This window comes from Manacus vitellinus, unplaced genomic scaffold (assembly GCF_001715985.3).
Source record: "Manacus vitellinus isolate BGI_N305 unplaced genomic scaffold, ASM171598v3 scaffold_20_pilon, whole genome shotgun sequence".
In the NCBI taxonomy this organism is placed as follows: Eukaryota; Metazoa; Chordata; class Aves; order Passeriformes; family Pipridae; genus Manacus; species Manacus vitellinus.
Window position 1 is genome coordinate 9,841,078 of NW_021939471.1, and position 12,422 is coordinate 9,853,499.

Below are 12,422 nucleotides of genomic sequence, written 5' to 3' on the forward strand. Positions count from 1 at the left end.
TTCTTAAAATAAAAAGGCTTAGCAAATTAAAGCAGACAAGCAGGTTACTTGGCAGCTAGAGAATAAACCTGAACATCCTGGGCACACAAAGCATCAAAGCATTCCCCGAAGCAGAGAGCCCTGAGAGCTGCCCTCTGGGTTTGGTACCCTGACCCAGTCCAGTGAGGCTGTTAGTAAAGCCTGTTTTCATTCCTGCTTCTGAGAGCACATGGACATGCATGTGTGCCCAGGGCAGCATTGTCCCCAGGCTCTCTCAGGATGGGGCTGCTGATGGGTGTGTTGTTGGCTCTCTACACCTAAAGCCCAAATCCAGCTGGACCCAACCTCATTGAAATCCATGAGAGAACAAGTGCCTCTTGTTCAGCATTAACATCCAAGAGGAGACATGTAACTAAACAGCCAAAACAAAAGCTGCACTCCTTGAAACACTTCCCCAAAGGCTGCCCGTGTGGGCCAAGGGCTCCTATTATTCTCCCAGAGTCTGCAGGGCCAGGGAGGACCTGAAGCTCAGCTGGCAGACAGGGTCCTCTCTGAGGCTCAGGGAGCACCAGCCAAATACCACTGCTGCTGGCCAAACCCATGACTGATACAAACCATGTTGCAGGGTGATGTGAATCATTTGCTGGCATCCGTAAGCCAGCCCCTTCCAGCAGGACAAAGAAGTCCAGAAAACCCACCATGACAGAGTGGAGGCTATGACAGTGATCACCCCGACTCTGCTTAAGGACCTGCTGGCTGCCTCCTCACTGGCCCCTCTCCTGCTCTCACGGGAATCCTGGGGAGCAGCCATCTGAGCTGAGGAAGCCCAAGCAGAACCTCAGCATGCCCTGCACAGCTGGGCCCATGACTGCGCTGCCTCCCTGGCACCCCATATTCCCAGACCATCGAGGTGATTGATGGGTGTGTTACCTCTAGTATGCAAGAGGGAGAGGGTTCTCAGGGATCCCTGATGCCTCCATGTGTAAGTAATCCCAGGAAGGACAAAAAACACAACCTACGCAAACCCTCAAGTTTTCCCTTCCTTTCCTAATGCTAAACACAGAAGAAAGTCCACAGGCGAGTCTCAGGAATTCAGACTTGGTGAATGCTGTCTCTGCTCTCAGGAAACTTGGCCAGAAGTAAACGTGCAGAGGAATGTAACTGCTGCAGAAGACAGTGCTTGACTTTTCAAATCCAAGCCCCTAAATACACTGCACTCTGGCTGTAATTTAGTGTGCTTTTCTTTTCCTTTTCTGTTTTGCAGCACTGGCAGTCTAACCACACTCCAACCCATCCTCAGCCCCCAGCCTTGTTCCCCTCACTGCTCCATCCACTGTTGTGCCATCAAAGCAATTTAGGGGACTGAGTTGGGAAATGATCCGTGTCAAAAACAGCCCAGCAAAGAAAAAACAAGTCAGACTTTTTTTTTTTTTTCAATAGCAGCTCAGTTACCTTTGTCCTTTCACAGCAATGAAAATCCCTACAACTGGGGAAGGAGAAAGGACATGGGGATGTGATGGGATCAAGTGCTAGGAGGGAGGGATGGGGCACTCGGGGTAGCCTGGCAGCACAACTGCATTAAATCTTTGTTGGACTGAGGCCTTATTGTCCTCTTGTTATATATAAAGAAAAATGACTGGCCTGGAGGCCTTATTTACAACAGAGGGGAGAGAGGAACAAAGAAGGAGGGAAGCAAGGAAGGACATTCTCCATGGTCAGGAGGATGTGTGCATGTGCCTCTGTGAACAGACCAGGAATACCCTTCTTGAACCTAACATTCCACTAACTGATTTAGTTGTGACTTATTTGGCAGAATTTGAATACAGAGATGGAAACTGAGTGCAGCTTAGAGTGCCTTTGATTTCCTCTTCTTGCCAAAATAACCAGTAGGCTGTCAGGCAGCAATCTTAGATTCACACAGTCTTAGAGCAGCCTCATGTCTGCTCTAACTTATGCTCTGGTTTCAGTCTCCCAAGAGGTGCCACCCGCCCTTCCCATCCTGGCCAGGCCAGTGAGTGCGCTGCCCTTACACCACGGCCCCAGTGCCTGCCCAGGAGTGCTCACCACTGCAGCAGCCTTGCAAATCCTTTCCACAGCTGGGGCAGGGACCTCCCTGCAAACTCAGCCCACCTCTGCAAATTGTCACTTACAGGAATGCAGGCACTGGAGTGACATGCAGCACGTGGAAATGCTGCTCTGTCTGGAAGTTTCCTCCTGGCTTTGCTGTGCGTGGCTCAGTGGGTCTGTACATTCATCCACTCACGAACCAGCTGGTCGCTGTTTATATTGCTTTTCTCACGTGCATGCATCGCTGTACCTGCTGACTCCTTCAGAGAGAGGGAATGGCTAGAAATAAGTTAGAAAAGTAACCTTTTAGATCAAAAGCTGCTATATATACATGCATGTATGCATGTGCATATCTATACTTAGGAAGAAGGAAAGGCTGGTTTATTTATTTTTATTTACTTATGAACTAGTTTCTTCACATTTGCTCTATTTTTTATTCTTTTTTTTCATTCCTAGAAAAATTATGGCAGATGAAACCTCTTAAAATTGTAGCTTGCTAGTTTGAAAATCTAGGCTGCAATTTTTTTTTTTCCTTTGTACTCTGGATTGAAGGATGTGATGTATGAAAACTCCAGTTTAACAGAGCCTAGAGATTAAATCAGATTGTGTAGGTAAGGTTTTGGCAGAGAAGCAGGTACTTCTTCCTAACCAGTATCACGAATTCAGAGAAGAATGGGGTAGGTTTTAATGTAAGTTTATTTTTCTTGCAATGAATTTTAATTACAGTTTTCATGACTGCTTCTGTGATTCATAAGAGAAAATTAAAAACCTACACCTTGAAACTTATACGACAAAGCTGCTAACATCTCGCAGCTCCTGGCATTATCTTGGAGAACCCTTCAGTCCTGTTTCTATGCCACATTGTTTTTCACACAAAATGTATTTTAAATATAAAACACTGAATGTTCATTCCTTCTTTATATCATTTTTATTCATTATGTGCTGGAGGCAAAGGGCATGTTTTTATATGGAATCCTCATTGAATGTCTTATTTTGCAATTTTACTCTACTGTACATATTTCCCAATAAATTATTTTCTTTCATATGCAGATATTCTCCTGGAAAAGTGAAGCAGGGCTGTTTCCTCTGGACAGAAGTTTTTCTTTGCCATGAGCACAGCCAAGTCGTCTGGCTTGGGTTAGTTTGTCAGGCATATTTTGGGAACGGTTCGAGAATTAATTCTGTTTTAAAGACTATAATCACCTTTTTGGCCCTTGAAAGTGGTTCAGGATTTTTGTGCAAGACCAGCAGTAAAACAGCTCTTGAACATGTCAAAGGCTTGTTCTAGACAAGCAGAAAGATGGTGGAGATAAAATCTGTATCTTTTTGCAAACTGTATTCACAAAGCAACTGATTCAAAAGTGGCTGCAGCTTGTCCCTGAATGTATGGAAGGCACAGTCCCGGCCTGCACTGTGCAAATGCTGGCCCTGGGGGCCACGTGTCTTGACTCTGTATCACTTTCAGGTGCCAGTAAAATTACTGGTGTTGGTTACCTATGCTCACAGATGGTGCAGGGCTTCTCAGCGGTGAAGGCAAAAGTTGTGTCTGGAGGTCAGCGTGGCTTTGGGGACATCAGAGATCAGGGGCAACTGTGGATGAAAGAGGCAGTTAGGAGAGTTTGTAGTGTCAGTGGTACCCAGGGAGGTGTGTGCAGAGCAGGCTGTGAGATCGGGGTGCCAAGATGTGATCTAGGGGAGGGGGCAGTGATGTGTGATGGGTGTCTCTCTCCCCATACTGGTTGATGGGTTTCCTCACAATTCCTACTTGCCTGTCTGCTTCCTCCCTCAGGCATGGGTAGCTTTGTGCTGCAAACTGGTTTTGACTCTGGACACAGTGGAGGGGTGTCACAAGTCTCGGCTGCAAAATGGAAATTGGGGAGCAGTAGTCAGTGTATGACAAAGTGCCACCTTCCTTGTTGGTCTGTGAACTTCACACATCCAGACAATCCCCTCTTCTCCCCACCACTTATTTCCTGTTCAGGTCTGATGCCCCCCCCAGTCTCCCTTCCCCTTTCCAACCTATTTTAATTTCTCATCCCTTTTCCTTTGCTCCAGTTGCCTCTCCTTGTCACTTCCCACTCTCCTCCCCCTCACCTCTCCTTCCCCATTCCCAGAGCAATCCCGTCTCTCTGGTTGCCTGTGTCAGACATTCTCTTCCAACCCCTTGGGAAAACCATCAGCCAAGATGGCCTCCCTGGAGCAGATCCCGTGCTTGGGAATTAGGATCCCTTCTCAGTCTTACTTGTTTCCACACTTTCCCAGGCATGCCTCAGTGCCTCCTCACCGTCTCTACAGGGATGAGCACACCAGGTGTAGGGAGTCTGAGCAACCTCCTCAGGAGGCCTCCAGAGCCTTTGAGCCAGAGGCCTTGGGGACTTATTAAAAGCCCTGAATGCCTCCTGGGAGGGTGCAGGAGCAGCTAAGCTCCACTCCAGTCTTGGTAATGGTATTTTGCTTCCTGAAAGCCTCCCAAGCAGCACAGCTGCCATGTTCCTCACGCCTCAGAGGCTGCTGTGCTGTACTCTGGGTATTGCTCAACTGCTGCCACGTTGCAGCAGGTCACTGCATTTCTGCTGGGGTAACCCAGCTCTGAGACTCTCCATGTGGAAAGGCACTACCTCCCACTCTGCTCACAGCAGAACACAGGTCTCAGGAGGGTGCAGTCTTGTTCATTAAAATTAATTAACAATCAAATGGCTCCACATACTTCTTTACGGAGATAGAGCAGTGACTGCAAAATGGATTTTCATTTGAGCCCAGGTCCCAGGGAAGTGAGTGCTGTCATGGGGAAACCACGGGAGATCACTGCCAAGGCAGAAGGACCACCATCTGAAACTGTGGTCACTGAGTTTCTAGCTTCTAATACACTCCTACTTTATCTTTTGCTACTCTTTGTACAGTTCCAGCAGAAGAAAATGCAGGTATCATTTTTATTTGTCCAGTTTTTAGCTGTGTCCAGTTTTTAGCTTGCACTTGTGAGTGCAAGTTATGATCTGATAAATTCTAAATTGGCTTCTATGTGGATTATAATTTAATACATGCTAAAATTGACTGACTGTTGCCCCTGAACAGTTTTGGCCATAAATACCAAGACCTGCATTTAAAATGTTTTCAAGTGTAGTACACATGTGTTTTTATTGACCCATTACTGCAATTTCAGTTATACCTTGTGCTGTAAACCTGCAAATTTCTGTCTTTGTTTGGTTCTTTCACTCTTTCCTTTTTCTTTGTAGTAAACTAAAATTTCCCTCTCAGAAAGGGCAATTCAGTCTTCTTTCTCCTTGTACTAATGACTTTTCACTTATCTGCTATTTTGAAAATTACTTCATGTAACAAAACACTCTTGTCTGTATCTCAGTACAACCCATAGCTCTGATCCTACAAAGATTTACGCTTGTGCATAATCTGTGAAAAGTAGAGTCAACAGCTTCAATGAAATTACTTATGCACATCAAGTTACATACCTGTGCAAAACTTTCAAGGAGTCCTAAATCTCTGGCAAGGCGGTGCTGCAGCCGTCCCAGCTGGCTGGACCTGCTACCTGGCTGCACAACACCTCGGCTGACACCAACGGGAACAGAAGAGCTCGATGTTGAGAGGATGTCTGGGGAGCTTTAGCAATGAACATGCAGCTGCCTAAGATGAAATTCTCCAAAATGTCAAGGGACTTCTCTCTCACTTCTCTTTTCATTCCTGGCTATGGAATCAGGATTCAGGCTCTACCACTGAAGACAATGAAAATTTGAGAGGGAATCAAGCTAAACCCTGAGATGCATTTTTTTTCTTCAAAGCAGTGCATGGCTGTTGTGGGTTGTGTTTGTTGTTTTTTTTTTTTAAAAGTCATCTTACCAATTCTGATGCAGTGTGGATTACACTTGATCTTCTAATATCAAATCACATCCAGGGCTGTGCATGACTTTGTAGACACAAAAAAGAGAAAGACTCTACAAACAAATACATAATCATATATAGTCTTAAAGCCTTTATTTTAATGCAAAATAAAACAGGTAAAATTTATATAGCCATATGTAACAAAAGATCAAAATCTTTGACGTGGTACTAGAAAAAACCTCTCGAATTATGTGTCAAATTTCTCCCCCAAAACAAGCACACATGATTTTTAAATCAAGTTACACTTAAACACACAGGTATTGTCAGGATCACAAGCACCTCTCTCTCCCTCACAATAACAGAGTAGTTAGAAAGCCTTCTCTTCTATGCAGACATAGTGAATAGTGCTTCTGATTTTGCACATAAGGCTTAAGGACCCTGCAGAACAACTGTGATGAGGGCACAGGTGTGGGGCCCTTTGGAAGTGCAAAGCAGCCCCTGCTCAGAGCGGAGCGTCAGGTAGAGCAGTCGGTAGGATTCACTCACAGCACTAACTCTCTGATAAACAAATCTGTGATGGCTGGGAGGAGGAGGTAGCACAAGTCATCTGTAAAAAAATTAGGCAGCATGTGAAGCTATTTCTAGATCAGGAAGCTGGAGTGAATTGGAATTCAGGGCTGCATGCACTTTTTCAAGGCAGGAGCCTTTTTTTTTTTTTCCTAATACTTAGTTCTCCCCTTTTTTTCCCCCCAAAAGGGCAATTGATACTTCTTTATGCATAGGGGTGCCTAGAGACTCCTGCATCATAATATATCACAGTGGTAATGTTGACTTGCAGGCCAAGATTATGGCTCACTAGTGGGTGGTCACTCAGAAAATCCACAGGCTCTTTTTCTATCTCTTAATCTTTCAACTGCTGGGCCTGGCTGGCCTCATGCCAGAGCCAGAAATGCAGGCTGCACGCCACCAGCTCAGGAAATCAAAGCTTCCAGCTTCACATGAGCGCGGGCCTCTCTCCCTCTTGTCTTGACTCCTGTTCACACGCACACTTACAGCACGCTGCTCCTGTGGCAAACCCAGCTCTCCCTTCACACCCACTACGTCAGTAACTTTACTGCTGGACTGGCACATTTTGGATGAGGGAGTGTGAGGCAATTACGTGTCAAGAGCATTTCAGATTCATAATTTTCCCAAACATATGGACATATGGGGAAAAGAACAACTTGTTACTTAACGGCTCTTTTGGATTTTGCAAGTGTGTATTTTCAACCGTCAGTTGTAGCACCTCGTGAATTCTGCACGGTACATATTTTTCCACAATATGGTGCTAAAATCATACATTTTACACTGCAGAAAATCTGACTATATATACTGTAGTTACACATTATACTTTTGAAAATACCGTACCTCTACCAGATATTAAACCAGAAAACGGCAATTTTCTTCCAGAATAATGGCACCAGAGATTGATGAGATGCTCTGTAATACTTTTTGGTCTTGTTTCCCCAGCTAGGTCACACTGTTCTTCCTCCTTAGCTCCTTACTTGTAGGATGCCTCCATATATTATAGTTATAGCACTATTTTTTTCTTTTTTTTTTTTTTATTGGAAGAAGCTCTCCACTGACTTCTGCTTACTGAGCAGAAGCATCATTTAATAACCTGTTGGGTAAGATTAACAGCTCAGAAGGTGTTCGTTTGATCTGTCTGCCTCAACTGAGTGGAGCCGATGCAGTCACAGAGAGCTCTTAAGGAAAGATTCGGGTTACAGTGAGACAATTGCACAGGTCCTTCAAAGGCTATAAATAACCCAGGAGCTGTTTTCATCCAGATTTTATTTGGCCCTGGTTCATGAAATACTGTAAATAAGTTCTGTTCACTGTGCTGCGATGCCATTTGAAGGGTTAGTTCAGAGTGATTTACAAAGGCAGTAGCTTATATTCAGAGCTGTTCTTAATTGTGGCCTGGCTTGATAAAGCCACTGTCGCAAACATATTAGTTTCTTTACAGCTGGATCAAACGTATCAGGGGTTATATTTCAAGGAGGAAAAGGAAAGTATTTTAATTTGTTTTTGCTTCACTTTCAACAGGCCTTTATAACACCAGCAGCTATCCTGCGGCTGCCAAGTCCTGGCTGAGTATCCTACAGCATTTAAAACTCTCTGAGAGAAGTACAAGGCTGTGTAAAGCACGTACATGACAGGCAGAGTTTCCTTGGGGAATCCGCCTTATTTATGGAGGGTACTGAGAGACATCCAGCTTTTCATCCAACACTCCCTCCAGAGGTTTTTCCCTCCTACATTACTAGGGAAGAGGGCAGAAAGAAATGGAACAAGAACCAAACGCACTTGCTTCATAATCGGTTGCATTCTTCTCCCTCTCCCACTCCCACCAAAGCTTCCTCCTGACTGGGTTTAAAACTGTGCCTGCCCCTACCCCAGGGAGTCCAGCCCTCTCTCTGAATCATGCTCCCCCAACTCGAAAGCTGTCTCCTCTCCCCTGCTTCCCAGCCTGGCTAGAGCCTGCTGGCCACTTAGGCAGCTGCAAGTACTCCCCATGCCTCAGGGTTATGCCAGTCTCTCACCAGCATCAGCAGCAGAGAAGAAACGTGGGCTGGGATTAAATAGAGCTTCTCAACAGGGTCACTACCTGCTGGTGGGAGACGCTCCTAGCAGGACAAACCTTCCTGGTGATATTTAATACCTGGGAAATTACCTATGTGATTTAATCTGTTGCATACCAAAGGTGTCAAAAAGACATCAAAGAAATCCTTATGCTTAATCCTTGGCCAGGTCACAGTCTTTTCCTGATGAGGAGAGGAGGCCTAATGGTTTAGTAACACTCCCAAAAGGCAGAAGTCGAGGAATTAAGGACACTTGGAAATAATATATTTCTAGGTCGCATGACTGCATGGTTTCCCTGTGACAAAATCCTTGAGACAGATCTCTAAGCACTCACAGCCCTCTTGGGCCAGGTTGCACGGGTCCCTGTGGCTGGGACATGCATTTTTGACCTCTTCCCAGGTTGGCTGTCTGCAGAGCAAGTTCAAGCTGTGTGGGGCAAAGAGTCAGGCATGTATGCCGATGCCCTGTCCCCCTACCTGGCTCTGCTGTGCTGCTGGCGCCCTCTCCCCACCCTCACCTTCTCTCTTCCTATGCACTGCTGCACATAGCTTGCTACAAACAGCTATTCTCTCCTCTTCCTGCTAGGTCCCAGGGTCTTGAAGGAGTTGCTTTTCTTGTATTTTCCTTCACCCCTTGCTGTGAAAAGCCCCTTCCCCCACTGACCTGATGGCCGCTGGCTGCAGGAACTCGTAGTTTGGCACTTGGCACGGCAGGGCCAGGCGTTGCCAGAGGCTGAGCTTCACTTGTGGACTGAGAGTGGCCCCACACCAACAGGTGCCTTCCCGTGCAGCAGGCAGCCAGGGCACAGCACGTTGCTGGCAGGCACTTCGCTGGAACACCAGCCGGAGAGGGCCGGGAAGGGGTTGCCCTGATGGAGCCAAGGCAGCACTTAAGATGCTTAAGATATAGTAACTTAAGATGAATTATGGAGTTCATGCCCACAGTCACCTCCTCAGCCACTTCTTACAGGCCAGCTCCACTGAAACCCCAAGAACAACACACAGGAGCTGAGGATCTTATCTCCAGGGTTTACATTTAAAGACTGCACACTACATAACTAAGTAACATTCACAAGCACACACACACACAGAGACACAGTTCTCAGGTGGCTGGCTGGCTGCCTGTCCTCTGTGAGCCTGCCTAAGCACAAAGAATAAAGCTTTTTGTCTTATTCCGAATGCAGCAGGTACAATAAGAGGAGACTCTTGATACACAAACTGCAAAAAATAAAGGCTACAAGATAAATGCTGCCACCACCGAAAAGAAAGAGGAAGACAGAGACCAGATGATAAATCTGGAACTGCAGCATCCTTAAAGCACAGAGCTGCTGGAATGTGGCCACTACCTCTGTGGTAGTCCCTTGTCAACTCATGATCACACACTGGATTACACAAGATCCCCAGCTCCACGTGAAGTCCATACTGCATGCTGTGTTCTCACTTTAAAGGCTCTACAACAGCGCTCTGAAGTAAACTCTGGTGACTCTGCTGCCCTTGCACAGACAGCTATGTACTGTATAGGTGTAACTGGATTCGGTAAATAGCCCTGAGGTGTATTTAGTGTTGTGTTTCATTTCCAGCAGCCACTTTCTATTTCTAAAGGGAAATAAAAAACACACAACTGTCTGGTACCTCACATACTCAAAACACTTCGTACCTCACGTGGCTTTTAGTTCGCCTGTTAGAAAGCACCTACGCTGAGCCCAGCTCAGTAAGAACGACTCCAGGTCTCGTGTGCCATTCTTACAGGCAGCTATGCTTGGGAACAACTCTACAGGGATGATGTCCGACGGGACTCCTCCTGGGCCGCGCTGGCGAGTCCAGTGCATGGCTATACAGCTGCAGTCATGGGGTTCTTCTGCCTGGGATCCTGTTGCCTGTACTGGTACTGGTCTGGACTGGTCCCACGGTGTCGGACAATTTCATGATAAGCTGGTGCTCGGTGGGACTGAGGAGGGGAAGGTGGCACGTCCTGCCGGAGGGGTCCTTTATGCTGGTTTGTGACGGGCTGGGCTGGGTAATACTGGGGGTACCTCAATTCTGCCACTCTTGTGTCTGGCGCACGGATGTGGTTCCCCTTAGGTGGGTGGATAACAGGCTGTCCTCCTTGGTAGTAGGGAAGATCTCTCTCTTTGTATGTTACTCGTGGCCCTGTTAAATATTCTAGTGGCTCTGCAGGTCCACGCCTGAGGAGGAAAAAACATAATAAAGCACATAAAAAGGCAGTCTACTAGGCCAGTGATATATTATTGTACTTACAATCTATGTTTACTTTGGGAAAGGAAATGCCACCTCAAGCATGACAGGTCCCAATGAATCAAAAGAACTTCTGAAGGATAACAAGCCTCCCACCTGCACGCTACAAAAGTCAGTAACATGCAGGACACTGGAGGAAGGGTCCAGCGCACATCACAGCCCTTTTACAATGGGGGAGCACTGAAGCCCTTCAGCTCCCAAAGTCAGTCTCCTGTGATCCATTTGCCATAATGGAAACAAAGCTCCTTTAAACAATGCATGTTTGACTGAATCTTATCTAGCCTGAGGATAAACAGATGAATTGGGTCTGCAAGTCTGCAAATCCCATAAGCTTTACATGCACAAATATTCGCACTTTCCAAGCCATTTCCCACTATTCTCTCCTAACATGTCAGACTGTAAAACTTTCCAAACACCATAGTTGGAAAAACTGGAACTCCTGGAAGAAACACTATGGATGTCAGGCTACAATACCTGTGTTTAATGGGTAAGCTGCCAATGAGGTTTCAAAAAACCTGTGATATAGAAGGCCTGCTATTACAACAGCCGTGTAACTTGTCTCCATCAGTATGGATCTGATAGCCTCTATTTCACGTGAAAAGCAACACGTGAACATGTCATCCCTGAGGATGTGCCATGGAGCCCTCTCTGTATCCTAATTTCATAATTTGCACTAATGAAGCATTGATATTTTTTCCTAGTACAACTTAACTTATGATACCTTTAAAATGGCAAAAATAATTGTTCTCACAGACATGTCACCAGAGCATCCCCAAAAGTTCAACTCAATTAGGAATTTTTGCCTGTCTGACTGCAAATGTCTTTGCACTTTGGGCAAAGCCTCCCATTGAGAGCTGAAGGAGGACAACAGGGTTTTGACCCAAAACAGGGGCTGAAAGTATAAATCAATTACACCTGCTCTGTGCCTTTGGTACTGAACTCATCAACTGTTTAAATATTCTTTGCATATATTATGAAAAAAGTCATTCTGGTACAGCAGATCAGGTGTTTAAATTTGTCAATGACTCTCTTGTTCACACAGAGATTTTACAAGCATGCTCCTCCTTTCTCATCTGGGCTCCCAGACTCCGCTGGAACTTGTTTAGCATGTAGTAAAACAAAACATGTGGTTTTCTGCTGCACTCATTTAAGCCCATGGGGTAAATCATCGACACAGGCAATGAACAAACATTATCTGCCTTGAAATGAACCTACAATTCTCCTCCTGGAATAGCTTAATGCAAATGTTTCCTGTTTAAAATCGAAAGAGCAAAAGGAAGCATTCCAGGCCTTGGACTTTTAGGACTCTATGCTCCCCAGAGACTTTCTGCTTTAAAAACAGAACATTATAAAAGACAGGCACTCCCAGCTTCCCCCCCCCCACCCCACACCTCCTGGTGAGACAGTCCAGACAAAGTGCTGAAGGGCCTGAAGCCACCCTCTGAGATACTGAACCACTCTTAACTGCATGTATTGAGACAACTGCTGTCGCTGCTCGCACACCTACGCCTTGTAACAAAGTCTAATTTCCACAGAAGGCCAAAGAGCTGCTCCACGTATTTCTACATGAAGTCTTTTTCACTAGTCTGTCCCATCACACTCAGCTTTAATTCCTCTGTGCATAAAAATGTACTTCCAATCATAAAAGGCTCTGCAACGGTGGGAACT

The 12,422-nt window shown here is 45.8% G+C and overlaps 1 protein-coding gene across 1 annotated transcript in view; it reads right to left on the reverse strand.

Moving 5' to 3' along the window:
- Positions 1 to 6,001: 6,001 nt before the first annotated feature.
- PARD3B (par-3 family cell polarity regulator beta) overlaps positions 6,002 to 12,422 on the reverse strand; it is a 371,837-nt gene continuing 365,416 nt past the window's right edge. The window contains exon 23 of the mRNA XM_018071589.2: positions 6,002 to 10,684. Coding sequence (XP_017927078.2) covers positions 10,330 to 10,684 — 355 coding nt within the window. The 3' untranslated portion in view covers positions 6,002 to 10,329. The remainder of the gene's footprint in view (positions 10,685 to 12,422) is intronic.